This window comes from Scyliorhinus torazame, chromosome 19 (genome assembly GCF_047496885.1).
Source record: "Scyliorhinus torazame isolate Kashiwa2021f chromosome 19, sScyTor2.1, whole genome shotgun sequence".
Lineage (NCBI taxonomy): Eukaryota > Metazoa > Chordata > Chondrichthyes > Carcharhiniformes > Scyliorhinidae > Scyliorhinus > Scyliorhinus torazame.
This window is the reverse complement of record NC_092725.1, coordinates 82,616,011-82,637,370: the sequence shown is the minus strand read 5'-3', so window position 1 is coordinate 82,637,370 and position 21,360 is coordinate 82,616,011. Positions and strand designations below refer to the sequence as shown.

At 47.7% G+C, this 21,360-nt stretch overlaps 1 protein-coding gene across 5 annotated transcripts in view; it reads right to left on the bottom strand.

Moving 5' to 3' along the window:
* The window catches only part of cacna1c (calcium channel, voltage-dependent, L type, alpha 1C subunit), a 1,623,635-nt gene that overhangs the window by 740,996 nt on the left and 861,279 nt on the right, over positions 1–21,360 (bottom strand). For all 5 annotated transcript variants that reach the window (XM_072484617.1, XM_072484613.1, XM_072484615.1 and 2 more), the window contains one exon: positions 6,090–6,116. In XM_072484617.1, coding sequence (XP_072340718.1) covers positions 6,090–6,116 — 27 coding nt within the window. The remainder of the gene's footprint in view (positions 1–6,089; positions 6,117–21,360) is intronic.

Below are 21,360 nucleotides of genomic sequence, written 5' to 3'. Positions count from 1 at the left end.
TACCTTTCTTACAAATGACCCATAATTTGTTCATGCATATTCCGTCCTACAGTCTTAAAAGCAGTGGTTATGGGGATAGTGGATGCATTGGTTTTAATTTTCCAAAATTACCTAGATTATGGAAAGGTCCCATCAGATTGAAAAGTAGCAAAAATAACAATAATAATCTTTATTGTCACAAGTAGACTTACATTAACACTACAATGAAGTTACTGTGAAAAGCCCCTAGTCGCCACATTCCGGCATCTGTTAAGGTACATGGAGGGAGAATTCCGAATGTCCAAATTACCTAACAGCACGTCTTTCGGGACTTGTGAGAGGAAACCGGAGCATCCGAAGGAAACCCATGCAGACACAGGGAGAATGTGCAAACGCCGCACAGACAGTGACCCAAGTCATGAATTGAACATGGGACCCTGGCGCTGTAAAGCAGCAGTGCTAACCACTATGCTACCGTGCTGCCCAGTATCACTCCTCTATTCAAGAAAGGTGGGAGACAGAAAGCTGCAAACTGTCAGGCAGTTTACAAAACATCTCTCATAGGGAAATGTACTGGAATCTATTTTTAAGGAGATTCGAGCAGGGCACATCGAAAATCTTAATGCAATCAAGCAGAGTCAACATGGCTTTGTGAAAGGGAAATCATGTTCGACCAATTTATTTGAGTCCTTTGAGGAAGAACCAAACAAGTTGGATAAAGGGAACCCCGTGTATATGATGTACTTAGATTTCTAAAAGACATTTGCTAAGGTTACACATCAAAGGTTACTGCACAAAATAAGAGCTCATGGTGTTGGGGATAATATTTTATCATGGATAGAGGACTGATTAGTCAACAGGAAGTAGAGGGTATGGATAAATGGATAATTTCCAGGTTGCAAGTTGTGACTAGGGGAGTGACACAGGAATCAGTGCTGGAGCCTCAACTATTTAATCTATATCAATGACTGGATGAAGGCATTGAACATATGGTCACTACATTTACCAATGACACCAAGATAGGTAGGAAAGCAAGTTGGGAAGAGGAGGTAGAGGGTCTGCAAATGCTTATAGACAGGTTAATTGAGTGGGCAAAGATTTGGCAGATGGAGTATAACGATGGAAAATGTGAACTTGTCCATTTGGGCAGGAATAATAGTAAAGCTATAAACTATTTAAATGGAGAGATACTGCAAAACTTGGTGATGCAGAAGGATCTGGGTGTCCTGGTAAATGAATCACCAATAGTTAGTATGAAGGTACAAGAAGTTATCAGGAATGCAAACATAATGTTCTATTTACTGCAAGGAGAATCGAATACAAAAGGAGGGGAGCTTTGCTACAGTTGTGCAGGGTTTGGTGAGACATCTGGAGTGCTGTGTACAGTTTTGGTCTCCTTACTAGAGAAGGATATGTTAGCATTGGAAGCAGTTCAGAGAAGGTTCATTCAATTGATTCCTGGGATGAAACTTACTTCTCAGTAAGTGTTGAACAGTTTGGGCTTGTATCCACTGGAATTCAGAAGAATGAGAGGGATCTCACTGTGACATACAGGATTCCTGAGGGGACTTGATAGGGTGGACACTGACAGGATGTTTCCCCTGAAGCGAGAGACTAGAACTAAGGGACACAGTTTTAAAAAAGGGTGGTCTCCCATTTAAGACAAAAAATACTTTTCTTCTCAAGAGTCATTCATCTGTGGAATTCTCTTCCCTCGAGAGCAGGCTGGGTTATTGAATATTATTAAGGTTGAATGAGATAGATTCTTGATTGACAATGGAGTCAAAGCGTATGGGGATAGATAGGAAAGTAGAGTTGAGGTCACAATCAAATCCGCCATGATCTTATCAAATGGCAGAGTCTTCCTGTTCCTAATTCATATGTTCTTCAATTATGTAATAAAAATAGTTTTTATTACATGCATGGACTGTACACCTTAGGTTTATTCTTGATATTTTTTTACTGCTTAACTATAATATTTTCAAGTTCTATAAATATTAGCCAATAATTGCATACAAGATAATATCAAATTGGATTAATATTCATTCACAAACTCATTGTATAACTTGCCGCCACAATAATCCTGATGTCGATGTCTGAAGCAATGTGCATTCAAACCGCTTTCACAAATTAAATAAAACATTTAAAATTTATTGGAGCAGATTTTCCGATTAAGTTATGCTGGTAAACTAATGAAACATGAAAACGTTCTTAGCATTACTTGGCTGATGAATTTGTGCAGCATGTTGGAAGGAGGAAAAACAGAAAGCAAGACAAATTGTCCCACTCTTACACACATCTAAGTGATCACTGATAGTATCCTTGCTTGCTACGTTTTGGACACAAATAGCATTTCATATGGTGGAAGATGGAAAGTAACCAAAAGAAAAGCAGAGCAGCAAAAACATGTTGAATATTTCAAAATATTTTGGAAATAACACATGGATATATTGGAAAATCCAATTTGTAGAACATGGTACGATAGTGGAACAGTATTTTACCAGGAAAAACTGAAAGGTTATTGTGGTTGGTGTCACTCAGGGCCTTGTTTACCAGCAGACCACCAACCTCTTACTTTGAGCTTTTCATATAATTATGTCACTGCAGGATGTTCTCAGAAGATGGGTAACACATGGCTGCCATGAGACTGAGAATACAAATTAGTATTCCTGTCACATATACAACAGGCAGCTGGTAATGCCATTAATTTAAAAACAAATTATATACTTACAAGATGTCTTAAATCTAATTACACACCTAGACCTGTCAAATGAGTTTACATGACAACCTGCAACACATTGATACTTTGCAAGACAAAATTTTTATAATTTGCACAAAATGCATCAAAACAACATACTGATTCTGTAAATGACTAAGTTTCAGCCTATTGAATATGCTGATCCGAGATTCAGTTAATTTGTTAATATTAGCATAAAAGTTGATGCATGTTTGAAGAATGTTTACCCCTTTATACTCAGGACAACTTTATTTATTCACATGAGAGAAGAAATGAAGACGTGTCATAATGTCACATTCGGCTACAAGATACAGACAATTATAGTTAAAAAGATTTGCAAAGGGAATTACCTTTGTGCTCTGGCTTGTTCTATTATTAACTGATGAGAAATCCTCTGAGCAATTCAAGCTAATTTCTACAGTATTGCCCATGGATACCCATGGGTCTGGAGAATGGTTGTAACAGGGATAGTGCTAGGAGCGCCTGATGGTGCGGGGAGAGGTGCTTTGGATATGCTACTTCTTGATATGGATGTACTGGGTCAGAATTGGGTCTGAAGCACTTACAGGAGTAAACAGTGAGCACTGAAGTTGAGATGGCTGGAAGTCATCCAGCACAAATGACTGTGTCACAATTATTAAATGGAGTGGCCAGCCCCAGAAACAGAGTGTAAGCCCCGACAAAAGCACAGTAGAGGTGCTACACAAAAATCAATAGTGGTAAATAGATCAAAAATTAAAGGCAGGTTGGTCAGCACTTTCAGCAAATGAGTAGCACCAAATGGTGCTGATCAATCCAAGAACAGAGGCGGGATTCGCCCGAATTGGCGCGATGGCCCGACGCCAGCGTCAAAAACGGCGCGAACCACTCCGGTGTCGGGCTGACCGAAAGTAGCGGAATTCTTCGCACTTCCGGGGGCTAGGCCGGGGCCGGAGGGGTTCCCGCCACGCCAGCTGGCGCCGAAGGGACTGTGCGAATTAGCGCATGCACAGAACCGCCGGCGCATTCTGGCGCATGCACAGGGGGCTGTCCGACAGGGGCCGGCACGGAAGGAAGAAGTGCCCCCATGGCACAGGCCCGCCCGCAGATCGGTGGGAACCCCCTCGCTGCCCCCCCCTCCCCCGAGGACCATAGGTTCGCACCAGCCAACTTCCTGCCAGATCCCACCGTGTGGGACCATGTGCAATCCACGACGGCGGGACTGGCCAAACACGGGCGGCCGCTCGGCCCATCGGGGCTCAGAGAACTGCCGGGAGGTCGCTGTTAACAGCCCCCGATCGGCGTGGCGTGAATCCCGCCCCAGCTCGAAAACCGTCATCGGAGAATATGGCAGCCAGCGACGGGACGGCGGGGCGGGATTCACGCCGCCCCCCTGGGATTCTCCGGCTGGGGGGTCGGAGAATCCCGCCCCAGGTGTCTGTCATGAAATAACTGGAGCAGTTATTTCATGACTTTCATATTATAACGATGTTTGATATAATCTAATTATAGGGTAATGCAACATGAAACCAATATTTTTAAAATAAATCTTTTTATTGGCATTTTCAAAATTATATACACAGCCTTTCGTTTTCATTTATTGTACTGTACAAAAAGGCTTCTTCTTAAGTTTCTCTATTTACATTCTGTCGCCTTCTGACTCGGCATACAATCCTCCCTACCCCCCCCCTCCAGCCTCCCCTCTCGCTGGCCATGTTCCCCCGCCCCTGCCTGCCTCCCCTGATGTCCTACCTGATTGAACTGGGGGGTGTCCCCCCTTCCCTCGCTTCTCCCCTTCCCCCCTTTCTTTTCTCCCCCCTGTCGGCTTTGGCCATGTCCATCTTGTGGATGGTGGGGTGGTTGTCCATCCCTCCTCCCTCCACGTTGTTTCTTTAGTCCCTCTCAGGCTCTCCCTTTTCTTCAACCCCCCTTCCCCCCCGGGTTGCGTGTCCCTGATGTTCCTCCTTGTCTTTCTTTTTTCTTTTAAACTTTCTAGTTTCCCTCTCTACTGGCTGTTGCTGGCCTCGAACAGGTTTTGGAACAGGCTGACAAATTGCCCTCATACAGTAAGGAAGCTTTCAAACCTGCCCTCGGATGGCGTATTTGATCTTCTCCAGGTGGTGAAATTCTGAAAGGTCTGCTAGCCAGCTACCACTATGCGGTAACAGCGGAAAGAGTGAGAGGATGGGTGCATGAATCCAACTCGGCGTGGATGCGGATGGAGGAGACCTCCTACAAGGGGACGACCCTCTGTGCCCTAGCGACGGCAGCATTCCCATCCCCCTCTGCAAAATATACATCCAACCCAGTGGTAGCGGCCACACTGAAAACGTGGGGCCAATTAAGACAGCACTTCAGGCTGACCAAGATGTCCCCCATAGCCCCCCATCTGTGGTAACCACAGATTCCCTCCAGCCATGCTGAACACGACTTTTAAAAAATGGAGATAGGATGGGGAACGCTGACAGTTAGGGGCTTCTGCATAGGAAACACATTCGCGACATTGAACAAACTGATGGAGGAATGGGAACTACCGACAGGACAGGAAATGAGACACCTACAAATAAAATACTTCCTCCGCCAAGAGAGAGTAGGGCACCCCTGGGCCTCAGAGACCACACTATTAGAGGACCTGATGAACACGGGCAGTGAAGAAGGGGAATTCTGCGGGAACATATACGGACAGCTACTGGACAGAGCCCGAATACCACTGGACGAGATCAGATGGAAATGGGGAGTCGAACTGGGCACAGAAGTGGGTTGGGGCCTCTGGAGCGAAGTACTAAGCAGGACCACCTCCACCTCCTCCTGCGCCAGGCTCAGCCTCATGCAGTACAAAGTGGTGCACAGAGCACACCTGACCAGAACCCGAATGAGCAGGTTCTTCCCGGAGGTGGAGGTCAAATGGGAACGGTGCCAGAGGGGCCTGGTGAACCACACCCACATGTTCTGGGCTTGTCCTAAACTTGTTGGGTACTGGACAGCCTTCTCCGAGGCAATGTCCAAGGTTGTGGGGGCGAGGGTGAAGCTGTGCTCGAATGTGGCAATCTTTGGGGTATCAGAGCAGCCAGAGCTACACAGGGGGACGAGGGCAGACGCACTAGCTTTCGCTTCCCTAATCGCATGCCGGAGAATCCTGCTCAGCTGTCGATCAGCAGCACGTGAAACTAATTTTGCCATGCATGCAATTTTTAAAAAAGTTTCACTAAATGACACTTGATAGATAATGCCATATAAAATGGGAAACATAGAAATAATCTGAAACAATGTTTATTTGCTTTTCTATTGGACAAATCAAGCTGCCATTGAGTAGGCATGTGTAACAGTAAAATTATCGTAACATTGAAATTATACAAAATTAAAAGACTCTTAAATATATTAGGTGTTAACTGACCTGAACTTGGACTTGGAAATTCGGTGCCTGGAACATAAAAGATAAGATGAAAGTTATTTGTTGTGTTGAAATCTTCTCTGCTTTGAACATAAATTAATCCAATAGTGTTATTGCCACTATCCCAGTAGTAGCTGACCTCGCCACTCCCCGTCTGTCGTACTATGAGACTCACCAGTGACAATCATTGCTGCGTGGTGACCATCACCATGAAGAAGGCCAAGTATTGGGAGTGGACATCTTGTGACTCATAGTGGGATAACACCAACTCTCATTTATTTACACAAATGGATGCATTTCTTTCTTTATTCGTTCCCTTTTTCCCCATGTGTTTCTCTTTCTCTAATCCGCGAGAGAAATTATTTTTTGGACCCCTGGAAAAGTCTCTTCTGACCCTCAGAGGTTCATGTTGGAGAACCACTGATGGGTGCATGAGTTTGCAAAGAGGATTGGAATTGGTGGAAGAATAGCATCCAGAAGACGATACCTCATCAGATGATGACGAATTATTGGGTGAATATGAGGTAGAACTGGAAGAAAGGGCCAACTTAATGTCTGGCAGTGAAGGTAGCCAGAGAGCCGTTGATCGTGCAGTACTATTGTTGGCCTGCTTAATCAACTACCTGAAAATGTCAAGAAGCTCCTCTGAACTAACAGTTCTTGTTAACACTTTTCGCCATTCCCTCATCCTATTTTAAAGATCAGAGGCTGGAATTTTATGGCCGCTCCCACTGGTGGAATTTTCCAGTCCTGCCAAAGTCAACAGATGTTTGAATGGCTCGCCACATCCGCCACAGCGCGGTGAGGCTGAAATATAGTCAAGTCAAAACATTCAACCAACTTACTGGCATTATGACATTATATGTGTCGCCACTTATCCTTTCAATGGATTCCCCACAACATAGGCCAGTTTCAGTTGAGTGTGACTCGGTGATTAAACTGTTCCTTCCTAAATTATCTTGCCAGCCTTCTTGCCTTCCAGCCTATCTCCATAGGTCTTGTAAAACACAGCCCAATGATTGTGACGTGGAAGTGCACTTCACAGCCATAAGACAAAGCATTGGCATAAAGTGCTCATCTATGCAACAAGTGTCAGTCCACTATTGTGTTCGCCACACTCAGGCAAACTAAACCAAAATGAGGTCAAACAAGGAAACCCATAGATCTGGTGGTGGCCATTGAGTGGGTGATTTCAAATTTGGTGGCCCCCGGCTCAAGGTGGATTTTGTTGGTCTTTCCCCACCCGTATAGTGGTGTTTTTGAGAGCGAAAGGTGTATGAGTGTCCAGGGAAGGCAATACTCCTCTGGTGAGTCTGGTGCATGGATCAGAGGACAAGAAGTGCTCCGAGAAAGAGAGATTAGCTGGACCAGGGCAGTTTTTGTGGTACGCCACAGATCAAGATGGCAAAGGGTAAGGGGGCAGCACTGCTCGCCTAGTGGTCGACAGAGCTTTTAAATAATATGTTCCAACAGCAGAGGAGGGAGGCCTCAAGGACCTGGCTAAGGTGGTGGAGCCGCTTAGGACAGTGATTGAGAAAGTGGGGCAGAAGCTGGAGGCTCAGGGCCTGGTGATTCAGAAGGTGGAGGAGGGGGTGGAAGAACAGGACCTGATGGCCTTGATGGCGACGGAGTAGTGTATGGTGGTGGACAATCAGAAGAGGTTGAGCGAGGAGTTGGAAGACCTGGGGAATCGCTCCAGGCGACAGAATCTGATAGTCGGGATAGAGGGTATCGGGCGAGCAGATGCCGCCAAGTAGTTGGCGAGGATGTTGCAGCAGTTAATAGTGGAGGCAGCCTTTGATCAGCTCCTCGAGGTGGATTGGGCAGACAAGGAATTGAGGAGGAGGCTGTAGGTGGGGGAGCCGCCGAGGCGATGATGGTGTGGTTGCACCGTTTCTTGGACAAGGGAAAGAATTTGCAGTGGGCGAGGCAGACCCAGAGGTGTACCTGGGATGAGAGTGAGTTGTGGTCTGCCAGCATCTGGGTGCGAAGCTGGCCAAGAGGAGAGCCAGGTTTAACCGTGTAAAGACTGCCCTCTTCAAGAAACGAGTGAAGTTTGGGGTTTTGTACCCTGCCCGCTTGTGGGTGACTGAACAGAAGCAAGAGTTTTATTTTGACTCGTCAGAAGAGTCAATGGACTTTATGAGTGACCATGGACTGGGAGGAGTGTGAGGACACTGAACCTTGGAGTGGAGCTTTGTGTGTATGGTAAAATGTCTGGGGTGGGGTATTTTTTTGGGGTGGGTTTCGACGGGGCAGCGACACTGTTGAGTGTTCTTTTTGTTCTTCTTTATTTGTTGGTGATTGGAAGGAAGGGGGGGTGAATTGAAGGGGGATGAGAAGGTCAGAGGCCTTGGGGGGGGCCGCAATGCTAGCTGGATGGGCAAGTTAACTGAAGAGAAGTGGGGGGTTGCCAAGAGGAAGGCGTGGGCGGGGGGGGGGGGGGCGGCGGGTGAATGGGTTGTTTCTTTGTTTGGGGAATGTGGGGGGAGAGGAGGTAAGGTTATTGACATGGATGTGGTTGGTGTGGCGCAGTTGGGAAGGGAGAGATGGCATTGGCATCTGAGGGTGGGCCTGAGGGCCACGAGATGCTCACCCAAGAAGGGATATGGCTGATCGGCAGGGAAGGGGGCGGGGGGGGGAAAGAGTGGGGGAAGCCCCCTGACCAGGCTAGTCTTGTGGAATGTGCGAGGGTTGAATGGTCCAGTTAAACGGTCGTGTGTGTTCATGCACTTGAGGAGTCTGAAGGTGAACGTGGTGTGCTGCAGGAGGCGCACCTGAAGCTGGGGAAGGGATGGCTAGGGTAGGTGTTCCACTCAGGGTTGGATATGAAGATGAAGGGAGTGATGGAGTTGGTCAATAAGAGGGAGGCATTTGAAGTGGGGAGCATTGTGGCCGATCCGAGGGGTAGGTATACAGTAGTTAGAGGGAAGCTGGGTCGATTTTTTTCGTAATGGACAAGGCGTTGCTGGCGGGGATGGCAGACTCAGGATATTCGGCAATCGTGGTCTCTCACTACGCACCGCATTGGGTGGATTTGCGTGTGGTTCCGGGGAGAGCCACAGTGGAGGTTAGATGTGGGGCTGTTGGCAGATGAGGGTGTGTGAGCTGGTGAGGGTTGACATTTGGGGCTATGTGGAGGTGAATGATATTGGGGAGGTCAAAGCTGCCACATTGTGGGAGGCACTCAAGCTGTAATTAGAAGGGATTTTATCTTGATTCGGGTGCCGGGAGAGGGTGGATCGGGAGGAGAGAGCAAGGTTGGTTGATGAGATCTTGAGGGTGGATAGGAGACACTCGGTTGTGCCGGAAGAGCTGTAGCTGAAGGAGAGACAGAGGTTTCAGATGGAGTTTGAGTTAGTGTCTAGGGGGATGGCGGTGGAGCAGTTGTGGAGGGCCAGAGTGTCAGTGTATAAGTACGGGGAGAAGGCAAGTCGGATGCTGGCCCATCAGTTGAGGAAGCAGGCAGCAGCGAGGGAGATCGGTAGAGTGAGGGATGAAGGGGGCAAGGTGGTGATGGATCCGGAGGGGGTGAATGGGGTATTTGGGTCCTTCTATAGGAGCCTTTATGAATCAGATCCCCCGAGGGGGGGGAAGAGGGGATGAGGTGTTTCCTGGATAGGTTAGAGTTTCCCAAGGGAGAGGAGAGGCGGGTGCAGGGCCTGGAGACCCCGATTGGGTTCTCCAGGGTTGATCATCAATATCAGGTGGGTTTTGTGAAAGGAAGGCAGTTGTCGGTGAATGTCCGGAGGTTACTCAACATGATTATGATGCCCTCGAGGGGCCAGGAGGTTGAGGTAGTGGTGGCGAGGGATGCGGAAAAGGCGTGGAGTGGGCGTATTTGTTTGAGATGTTGGGGAGGTTCGGGTTCGGACAGGGGTTTGTGGATTGGGTTTGGGAGCTGTATATGGTGCCGGAGGCGAATATGTAAATGAACTGAGTGAGTTCCAGGTACTTTGGGAGGCCCGCTCTCCCCGTTGCTTCTCGCCTTGGTGGTAGAGCCATTGGTAATGGCGCTGTGGTAGTCACCACTGATGTATTATAAAGTATATATATATGGGTTTTACGGTAAGGCCCCTGTACTACAGGTACGGGGTAGATCCCTGCCTGCTGGCTCCGCCCAGTAGGCGGAGTATAAATATGTGTGCTCTCCGTACAGCAGCCATTTCATCAGCTACTGTAGGAGGCCACATATCTCTGTGTAATAAACCCTCGATTAAATTCTACTCTCTTCTCGTCGTAATTGATAGTGCATCAATTTATTACACAGAGATGTTTCAGAGATGGACCTCCGCATCAAGCCGGATCGCCTGCAGCTGCATCCTCATGCAGACAACGCCAAAAAAGACTTCGAACATTGGCGAGCCTGTTTTGAAGCTTACATCGGGTCATCGCCAGATCCAATCCCAGAAGCACAGAAGCTCCAGATTCTGTACACGCGGCTGAGCTCCAACGTTTTTCCCCTTGTTCAGGACGCACCGACCTACGCGAAAGCCATGGCGCTACTGAAGGACACGTGCGGCCCGTGAGCGCTGCCATCTTACCCGCCTCAGGACCCCTGCCCATCGGGCACCTCATCATGCCGCTCATCGCCTGCAACCGCCGACGACCAGACGCGTCTCGCCTCATGATTGACCAGTCTCGACCGCACAACCTCGCGACCGCTTTGACAAAGGTGAAGGTCGACGGGCATGAGATTGCTTGCCTTCTGGACTCTGGGAGCACTGAGAGCTTCATCCACCCCAATACGGTAAGGTGCTGCTCCCTCGCTGTGCACCCCGCTAACCAGAGAATCTCCCTGGCCTCTGGATCCCACTCCGTGGCGATCCGGGGGTACTGCATCCCCACCCTCACCGTCCAGGGCGTGGAGTTCAGCGGCTTCCGCCTCTACATCCTCCCCAACCTCTGCGCTGCCTTGCTACTCGGCCTGGACTTCCAGTGCAACCTCCAGAGCCTAACCCTGAAATTTGGCGGGCCCTGACCACCCCTTACCGTTTGCAGCCTCGCGACCTTTAAGGCCGCGAGGTTTGCGAGTGTCACAAGGGAGGGTTTAAACTAGTATGGCAGGGGGGTGGGCACGGGAGCAATAGGTCAGAAGGTGAGAGCATTGAGGGAGAACGAGGGAATAGGGACAGTATGGCTCTGAGGCAGAGCAGACAGGGAGAAGTTGCTGAACACAGCGGGTCTGGTAGCCTGAAGTGCATATGTTTTAATGCAAGAAGTATTACGGGTAAGGCAGATGAACTTAGAGCTTGGATTAGTACTTGGAACTATGATGTTGTTGCCATTACAGAGACCTGGTTGAGGGAAGGGCAGGATTGGCAGCTAAACGTTCCAGGATTCAGATGTTTCAGGCGGGATAGAGGGGGATGTAAAAGGGGTGGCGGAGTTGCGCTACTGGTTAGGGAGGATATCACAGCTGTAATACGGGAGGACACCTCAGAGGGCAGAGAGGCTATATGGGTAGAGATCAGGAATAAGAAGGATGCAGTCACAATGTTGGGGGTTTACTACAGGCCTCCCAACAGCCAGCGGGAGATAGAGGAGCAGATAGGTAGGCAGATTTTGGAAAAGAGTAAAAACAACAGGGTTGTGGTGATGGGAGACTTCAACTTCCCCAATATTGACTGGGGCTCACTTAGTGCCAGGGGCTTAGACGGGGCAGAGTTTGTAAGGAGCATCCAGGAGGGCTTCTTAAAACAATATGTAGACAGTCCAACTAGGGAACGGGCGGTACTGGACCTGGTATTGGGGAATGAGCCCGGCCAGGTGGTAGACGTTTCCGTAGGGGAGCATTTCGGGAACAGTGACCACAATTCAGCAAGTTTTAAAGTGCTGGTGGACAAGGATAAGAGTGGTCCTAGGGTGAATGTGCTAAATTGGGGGAAGGCTAATTATAACAATATTAGGCGGGAACTGAAGAACCTAGATTGGGGGCGGATGTTTGAGGGCAAATCAACATCTGACATGTGGGAGGCTTTCAAGTGTCAGTTGAAAGGAATTCAGGACCGGCATGTTCCTGTGAGGAAGAAGGATAAATACGGCAATTTTTGTGAACCTTAGATAACGAGAGATATTGTAGGCCTCGTCAAAAAGAAAAAGGAGACATTTGTCAGGGCTAAAAGGCTGGGAAAAGACGAAGCCTGTGTGGAATATAAGGAAAGTAGGAAGGAACTTAAGCAAGGAGTCAGGAGGGCTAGAAGGGGTCACGAAAAGTCATTGGCAAATAGGGTTAAGGAAAATCCCAAGGCTTTTTACACGTACATAAAAAGCAAGAGGGTAGCCAAGGAAAGGGTTGGCCCACTGAAGGATAGGCAAGGCAATCTATGTGTGGAGCCAGAGGAAATGGGCGAGGTACTAAATGAATACTTTGCATCAGTATTCACCAAAGAGAAGGAATTGGTAGATGTTGAGTCTGGAGAAGGGTGTGTAGATAGCCTGGGTCACATTGAGATCCAAAAAGACGAGGTGTTGGGCGTCTTAAAAAATATTAAGGTAGATAAGTCCCCAGGGCCTGATGGGATCTACCCCAGAATACAGAAGGAGGCTGGAGAGGAAATTGCTGAGGCCTTGACAGAAATCTTTGGATACTCACTGTCTTCAGGTGATGTCCCAGAGGACTGGAGAATAGCCAATGTTGTTCCTCTGTTTAAGAAGGGTAGCAAGGATAATCCAGGGAACGACAGGCCGGTGAGCCTTACTTCAGTGGTAGGGAAATTACTGGAGAGAATTCTTTGAGACAGGATCTACTCCCATTTGGAAGCAAACGGACTTATTAGTGAGAGGCAGCATGGTTTTGTGAAGGGGAGGTCGTGTCTTACTAACTTGTTAGAGTTTTTCGAGGAGGTCACAAAGATGATTGATGCAGGTAGGGCAGTGGATGTTGTCTATATGGACTTCAGTAAGGCCTTTGACAAGGTCCCTCATGGTAGACTAGTACAAAAGGTGAAGACACACGGGATCAGGGGTGAGCTGGCAAGGTGGATACAGAACTGGCTAGATCATAGAAGGCAGAAGATAGCAATGGAAGGATGCTTTTCTAATTGGAGGGCTGTGACCAGTGGTGCTCCGCAGGGATCAGTGCTGGGACCTTTGCTGTTTGTAGTAATATAAATGATTTGGAGGAAAATGTAACTGGTCTGATTAGTAAGTTTGCAGACGACACAAAGGTTAGTGGAATTGCGGATAACGATGAGGACTGTCAGAGGATACAGCAGGATTTAGATTGTTTGGAGACTTGGGCGGAGAGATGGCAGATGATGGAGTTTAATCCGGACAAATGTGAGGTAATGCATTTTGGAAGGTCTAATGCAGGTAGGGAATATACAGTGAATGGTAGAACCCTCAGGAGTATTGAAAGTCAGAGAGATCTAGGTGTGCGGGTCCACAGGTCACTGAAAGGGGCAACACAGGTGGAGAAGGTAGTCAAGAAGGCATACGGCATGCTTGCCTTCATTGGCCGGGGCATTGAGTATAAGAATTGGCAAGTCATGTTGCAGCTGTATAGAACCTTAGTTAGGCCACACTTGGAGTATAGTGTTCAATTCTGGTCGCCACACTACCAGAAGGATGTGGAGGCTTTAGAGAGGGTGCAGAAGAGATTTACCAGAATGTTGCCTGGTATAGAGGGCATTAGCTATGAAGAGCGGTTGAATAAACTCGGTTTGTTCTCACTGGAACGACGGAGGTTGAGGGGCGACATGATAGAGGTCTACAAAATTATGAGGGGCATAGACAGAGTGGATAGTCAGAGGCTTTTCCCCAGGGTAGAGGGGTCAATTACTAGGGGGCATAGGTTTAAGGTGAGAGGGGCAAGGTTTAGAGTAGATGTACGAGGCAAGTTTTTTACACAGAGGGTAGTGGGTGCCTGAAACTCGCTACCGGAGGAGGTGGTGGAAGCAGGGACGATAGTGACATTTAAGGGGCATCTTGACAAATACATGAATAGGATGGGAATAGAGGGATACGGACCCAGGAAGCGTAGAAGATTGTAGTTTAGTCGGGCAGCATGGTCGGCACGGGGTTGGAGGGCCAAAGGGCCTGTTCCTGTGCTGTACATACCTTTGTTCTTTGTCGACCTCCCCTTCCCTTTTTGCAAACCTAACCCCGGATTGCAAATCCGTCGCCACCAGGAGCAGACGGTACAGCGCCCAGGACAGGACCTTCATCAGGTCTGAGATCCAGCGGCTGCTGCGGGAAGGTATCATCGAGGCCAGCAACAGCCCCTGAAGAGCCCAAGTGGTAGTGGTGAAAACCGTGGAGAAAAAAGGGAAGGTCGTTGACTATCCAGACCATCAACCGGTACACGCAGCTCGACGCGTACCTCCTCCCACGCATATCTGATATAGAACATAGAACATAGAACAATACAGCGCAGTACAGGCCCTTCGGCCCACGATGTTGCACCGAAACAAAAGCCATCTAACCTACACTATGCCATTATCATCCATATGTTTATCCAATAAACTTTTAAATGCCCTCAATGTTGGCGAGTTCACTACTGTAGCAGGTAGGGCATTCCACGGCCTCATTACTCTTTGCGTAAAGAACCTACCTCTGACCTCTGTCCTATATCTATTACCCCTCAATTTAAAGTTATGTCCCCTCGTGCCAGCCATTTCCATCCGCGGGAGAAGGCTCTCACTGTCCACCCTATCCAACCCCCTGATCATTTTGTATGCCTCTATTAAGTCTCCTCTTAACCTTCTTCTCTCCAACGAAAACAACCTCACGTCCATCAGCCTTTCCTCATAAGATTTTCCCTCCATACCAGGCAACATCCTGGTAAATCTCCTCTGCACCCGCTCCAAAGCCTCCACGTCCTTCCTATAATGCGGTGACCAGAACTGTACGCAATACTCCAAATGCGGCCGTACCAGAGTTCTGTACAGCTGCAACATGACCTCCCGACTCCGGAACTCAATCCCTCTACCAATAAAGACCAACACTCCATAGGCCTTCTTCACAACCCTATCAACCTGGGTGGCAACTTTCAGGGATCTATGTACATGGACACCTAGATCCCTCTGCTCATCCACACTTTCAAGAACTTTTCCATTAGCCAAATATTCCGCATTCCTGTTATTCCTTCCAAAGTGAATCACCTCACACTTCTCTACATTAAACTCCATTTGCCACCTCTCAGCCCAGCTCTGCAGCTTATCTATATCCCTCTGTAACCTGCTACATCCTTCCACACTATCGACAACACCACCGACTTTAGTATCGTCTGCAAATTTACTCACCCACCCTTCTGCGCCTTCCTCTAGGTCATTGATAAAAATGACAAACAGCAACGGCCCCAGAACAGATCCTTGTGGTACTCCACTTGTGACTATACTCCATTCTGAACATTTCCCATCAACCACCACCCTCTGTCTTCTTTCAGCTAGCCAATTTCTGATCCACATCTCTAAATCACCCTCAATCCCCAGCCTCCGTATTTTCTGCAATAGCCTACCGTGGGGAACCTTATCAAACGCTTTGCTGAAATCCATATACACCACATCAACTGCTCTACCCTCATCCACCTGTTCAGTCACCTTCTCAAAGAACTCAATAAGGTTTGTGAGGCATGACCTACCCTTCACAAAGCCATGCTGACTATCCCTGATCATATTATTCCTATCTGGATGATTATAAATCTTGTCTCTTATAATCCCCTCCAAGACTTTACCCACTACAGACGTGAGGCTCACCGGTCTATAGTTGCCGGGATTGTCTCTGCTCCCCTTTTTGAACAAAGGGACCACATTTGCTGTCCTCCAGTCCTCTGGCACTATTCCTGCAGCCAATGATGACATAAAAATCAAAGCCAAAGGTCCAGCAATCTCTTCCTTGGCCTCCCAGAGAATCCTAGGATAAATCCCATCAGGTCCCGGGGACTTATCTATTTTAAGCCTGTCCAGAATTGCCAACACCTCGTCCCTACGTACCTCAATGCCATCTATTCTATTAGCCTGGGGCTCAGCATTCTCCTCCACAACATTATCTTTTTCCTGAGTGAATACTGAAGAAAAATATTCATTTAGTATCTCGCCTATCTCTTCAGACTCCACACACAATTTCCCATCCCTGTCCTTGACTGGTCCTACTCTTTCCCTAGTCATTCGCTTATTCCTGACATACCTATAGAAAGCTTTTGGGTTTTCCTTGATCCTTCCTGCCAAATACTTCTCATGTCTCCTCCTTGCTCGTCTTAGTTCTCTCTTTAGATCCTTCCTCGCTACCTTGTAACTATCCATCGCCCCAACTGAAACTTCACACCTCATCTTCACATAGGCCTCCTTCTTCCTCTTAACAAGAGATTCCACTTCCTTGGTAAACCACGGTTCCCTCGCTCGACACCTTCCTCCCTGCCTGACCGGTACATACTTATCAAGAACACGCAGTAGCTGATCCTTGAACAAGCCCCACTTATCCAGTGTGCCCAACACTTGCAGCCTACTTCTCCACCCTATCCCCCCCCCCAAGTCACGTCTAATGGCATCATAATTGCCCTTCCCCCAGTTATAACTCTTGCCCTGCGGTGTATACTTATCCCTTTCCATCATTAACCTAAACGTCACCGAATTGTGGTCACTGTCCCCAAAGTGCTCTCCTACCTCCAAATCCAACACCTGGCCTGGTTCATTACCCAAAACCAAATCCAACGTGGCCTCGCCTCTTGTTGGCCTGTCAACATATTGTTTCAGGAAACCCTCCTGCACACACTGTACAAAAAACGACCCATCTATTGTACTCGAACTATATCTTTTCCAGTCAATATTTGGAAAGTTAAAGTCTCCCATAATAACTACCCTGTTACTTTCGCTCTTATCCAGAATCATCTTCCCCATCCTTTCCTCTACATCCCTAGAACTATTAGGAGGCCTATAAAAAACTCCCAACAGGGTGACCTCTCCTTTCCTGTTTCTAACTTCAGCCCATACTACCTCTGAAGAAGAGTCCCCATCGCGCATCCTCTCCGCCACCGTAATACTGCTCTTGACTAGCAGCGCCACACCTCCCCCTCTTTTGCCTCCTTCTCTGAGCTTACTAAAACACCTAAACCCCGGAACCTGCAACATCCATTCCTGTCCCTGCTCTATCCATGTATCCGAAATGGCCACAACATCGAAGTCCCAGGTACCAACCCATGCTGCCAGTTCCCCTACCTTGTTTCGTATACTCCTGGCATTGAAGTAGACACACTTCAAACCACCTACCTGAACACTGGCCCCCTCCTGCGACGTCAAATCTGTGCTCCTGACCTCTATACTCTCATTCTCCCTTACCCTAAAACTACAATCCAGGTTCCTATGCCCCTGCTGCATTAGTTTAAACCCCCCCAAAGAGCACTAACAAATCTCCCCCCCAGGATATTTGTGCCCCTCAGGTTCAGATGTAGACCATCCTGTCTGTAGAGGTCCCACCTTCCCCAGAAAGAGCCCCAGTTATCCAGAAATCTGAATCCCTCCCGCCTGCACCATCCCTGTAGCCACGTGTTTAAATGCTCTCTCTCCCTATTCCTCATCTCACTATCACGTGATTGCACAATACCGGGTCTTCTCGACAGTGGACCTGAAATCTGCCTACCACCAGCTCCCCATTCGCAAGGCGGACCGCCCATACACTGCGTTCAAAGCAGATGGCCGCCTTTACCACTTTCTTAGGGTTCCCTTCGGCGTCACCAACTGGGTCTCGGTCTTCTAAGGGAGATGAACCGAATGGTTGACCGGTACGGACTGTAGGCCACCTTCCCGTACCTAGACAACGTCACCATCTGCGGCCACGACCAGCAGGACCATGACGCTAATCTTTCCAAATTTCTCCACACCACCACTCTCCTCAACCTCACGTATAACAAGGAGAAGTGTGTGTTCAGCACAAACCGATTAGCCATCCTCGGCTATGCGGTCCAGAACGGAGTTCTGGGGCCCGACCCTGATCGCATGCGCCCCCTCATGGAACTCCCCCTCCCCCACTGCCCCAAGGCCCTCAAACGATGCCTGGAGTTCTTTTCGTATTACGCTCGTATTGTCACCCAGGTATTCCATTAGTCCAGCAGTGGTGTTGGCCTTGAGGGTGTGGGGCAGTATAGGAAGCACTTGGGGTTAGATGGTATGTCATTGTGAGCACATATTTGTGATAACCGTAGGTTTGAGACTGGATGTGAGGTTCTGGGGGTGGCAGCAGGCGGGGATGGAGTACTTCACGGACTTGTTTATAAGGGGGACATTTGTGGGGCTGGAGGAGTTGGAGGAATGGTTTGAGTTGCCTAAGGGGAATGGGTTTAGGTACCTGCGTTTGGGATTTAGTGAGGAGAGTGTTGCCGTCTTTTCCCAGGGTTGCCGCCTCCAGTGCTACAAGATAAGCTTCTGTCAGAGGAAAAATAGGAGAAGGTGCCGACATTTACAACAAACTGATGGAAGGGCAAGTTTAGGTCTAGACAACTGAATCGCTTTTCATAAGAAATATCCTTCATCCCTGGAATCAATCTAGTGAATCTTCTCTGAACCAGTTCAAATCCATTTATGACGTACCTCAAGTAAGGAGATGTACCTCAAGTAAGGAGTACTGTGCACAGTACTCTAGATGTGGTCTCACCAATGCCTTATACAATTGCAACAGCACTTCCCTACTCTATTCCATTAGCAACGAATACCAAAATTCCATTTGCCTTTTTTAATAGCTGTTGCACCTAACTTTCTGCAATTCAGGCACAAAGTCAGGCAGATCCATTTACACTGAAGCAGTTTGAAGAGTGTGATTCACCGTAAAAATGTCAAAGTCTGGTTTTGGGAGCATTTTGCAGGCTGTTTCATGACAGCTGCAATGCCGAGATTTAGACCGCTATTCAACGATACTTAGCTATTTTTTCGGGAACTTTCTCCCCACCGAGACCACACTTTGAAATTGTTCCGGCACTGGGGAGCTGGGCTCGCCATCAGAACCGGATCCTCACAGATTGGGGCAAAATTTTGAAAGGTTGACCCGATTTCTACACACAGGAAACCACACTTTAAGTACCCCCCCTTCACCTGTCCAACCTTTCTGGGGCCCTATCAAACCTTTCCCCCCCCCCCTTTCATGGGCATGACCCCCCAGGCCCTGACCCTTGGCAGTGCCAACCTGGCACCCAGGCACATTGGCACAGCCAGCCTGGCACTGTGGCAGTGCCCCGGCACCACCAATTGGCCACCCTGGCAGTGTCAGGTTGGCAGTGCCATGGTGTCCAGGTGCCAGGGGGAGTGCCAGGGTACTATGCTGCCCTGTCCATGACCACCTGGGGGCTCTAATTGCCTTTGAGACCCCAGAGATGCTATCACGCCTGGTCCACGAATGTGGAAACAGTACTAAATGGCGCATGGTTGAGACATTGCAGGCGCAGCCGTTGACTCCCGTGGACGGCTGAATAGTGAGGGCGAGATCCAGATTGCGTCGAGCGCATGAGTCAGTGACTTGCGCAAGGTTTTGCCCCCAGCTCGAAACCCTATTTGGGCCTTCTGCAATGGATGCGACGGAGTGGGAAAATCACTACCTAAGTTTTACTCCATTCAGATAATAAGGTGCCTTTCATTCCACCATGCTAATTATTATTGGATAACATTACACTTATCCATGTTAAATTCCATCTGCCAAATTTTGCCCACTCACCTAACTTATCGATATCCATTTGTAAATATCTTATTTCCTCATTGCAATTTGCTTTCCCACCTATTTTAGTGTACTCTGCAAAGTTGGTTATAATGCCTTCCATCCCTGCATACGAGTCATTAATATAGATTGTAAATAGCTGGGACCCGAGGGCCGAATCCTGTGGCACACCACTGGATACAGCTTGCCAACCAGAAAAGACCTATTTAGTCACAGGCTCTGTTTTCTGATCGTTAATCCAGTGTTTTTCAAAGTTTTTTGCCTGGAACCCATTTTTACCAACCGGCTATCCTTCGGGACCACGCTGGGCGACATTCGCAACCCACCATTTTCTCTTACCTTTAAAATGATAGGTGAGCCTGCTTTGCCCTCACGATCTCACTCCAATCAGATGCACAGGAGGAGAGGACAGTGTACATATCAGGTGCAGAGTTCAGCTGGTTCTTTTGTGCTGTCTTCATTTTTGTGAGGCTGGAAAATCCAACCTCACACATGTCAGTCGTTGTGAAGGACAATAACAACAAAATGCACGTTTTACTCAGCACTGAATACTCCTCGAAGACTCTACTGCAGAATGCTGACAGCCTCATTGAGTTGTGGTGAGTTTTAATGTGCTGTCACAGATGAAGGGCAGAAGTTCAGTTTCTTCATTTGGAGTCAGCCCTTAGTTAATAATTGGGGATCTCAAACTCAAAGGGATTTTTCACCCATCGCTTCTCTCTCAAAATCTGAAACTTCTCCTCTGGAAAATAGCGACAAAAACTGTTCATCAGAGCAGCCAGATGCGACTGAATTAGGCTTGCCAGTCTATTGACAGTTCCCTTACTAACATTGTTTTCTTTGATGTGGGGAACATGTAGTAGTTTTGGCTTTTTACTCGCACTTGCCAAACTTTCAACGACTTTTGGAAAGCATCAATTCTTCACAGTGCCAAAAGCAATCATCATTCTTCCCTTGCAATTTGAGATTCAGTTCATTTAGAATTGCAAAGATGTCTGCAAGGTAAGACATAGTTTGCATCCAAGGTTCATCAACAAACAAATCAGCCAGAGGGGACGATTTCTCAAGGAGGAAATCGTGGATTTGATACCTCAGTTTGCAAACTCTGACAAGCACCTGACCCCTTGACAGCCAACATACTTCTCTGTGGATGAATAAATGCCTCAAAAAGGCTGGTATTGATTGCCCTGCATGTAATGACATTCACAACTTTCACAGTTCCTTTCAACACCTCTTCAAGAACGGATGGAATTATTTTCGATGCCAATGCGTCATGGTGAATAAAACAATGATTCAAAATAATGTCCTGACCAACTGGCTCCTTAATCCTTATTATAATTCCCAGTCATGTTGGCTGCTCCATCACTTGTGATTCCTCTGCAATTAACCCACTTGGCCTGCACTTTCTGACTACATAACTATTCAATGCTTCATAAATCTCTGAATCTCAGTCCTGTGCGTTGGTAATGTCAGGCAGCATAGCAAATCCTAAACAAATTCACTGTGCCAAACATACCTGTTATATTCCTTGTCTTGTTCTCCAAGATAGCCAGATATGTAGCGTTAACAAAGAATATAAAACTAAGAAGTTTAAATCAAAACAAATTTATTTTACACTACTAAACCTGATTAGGTT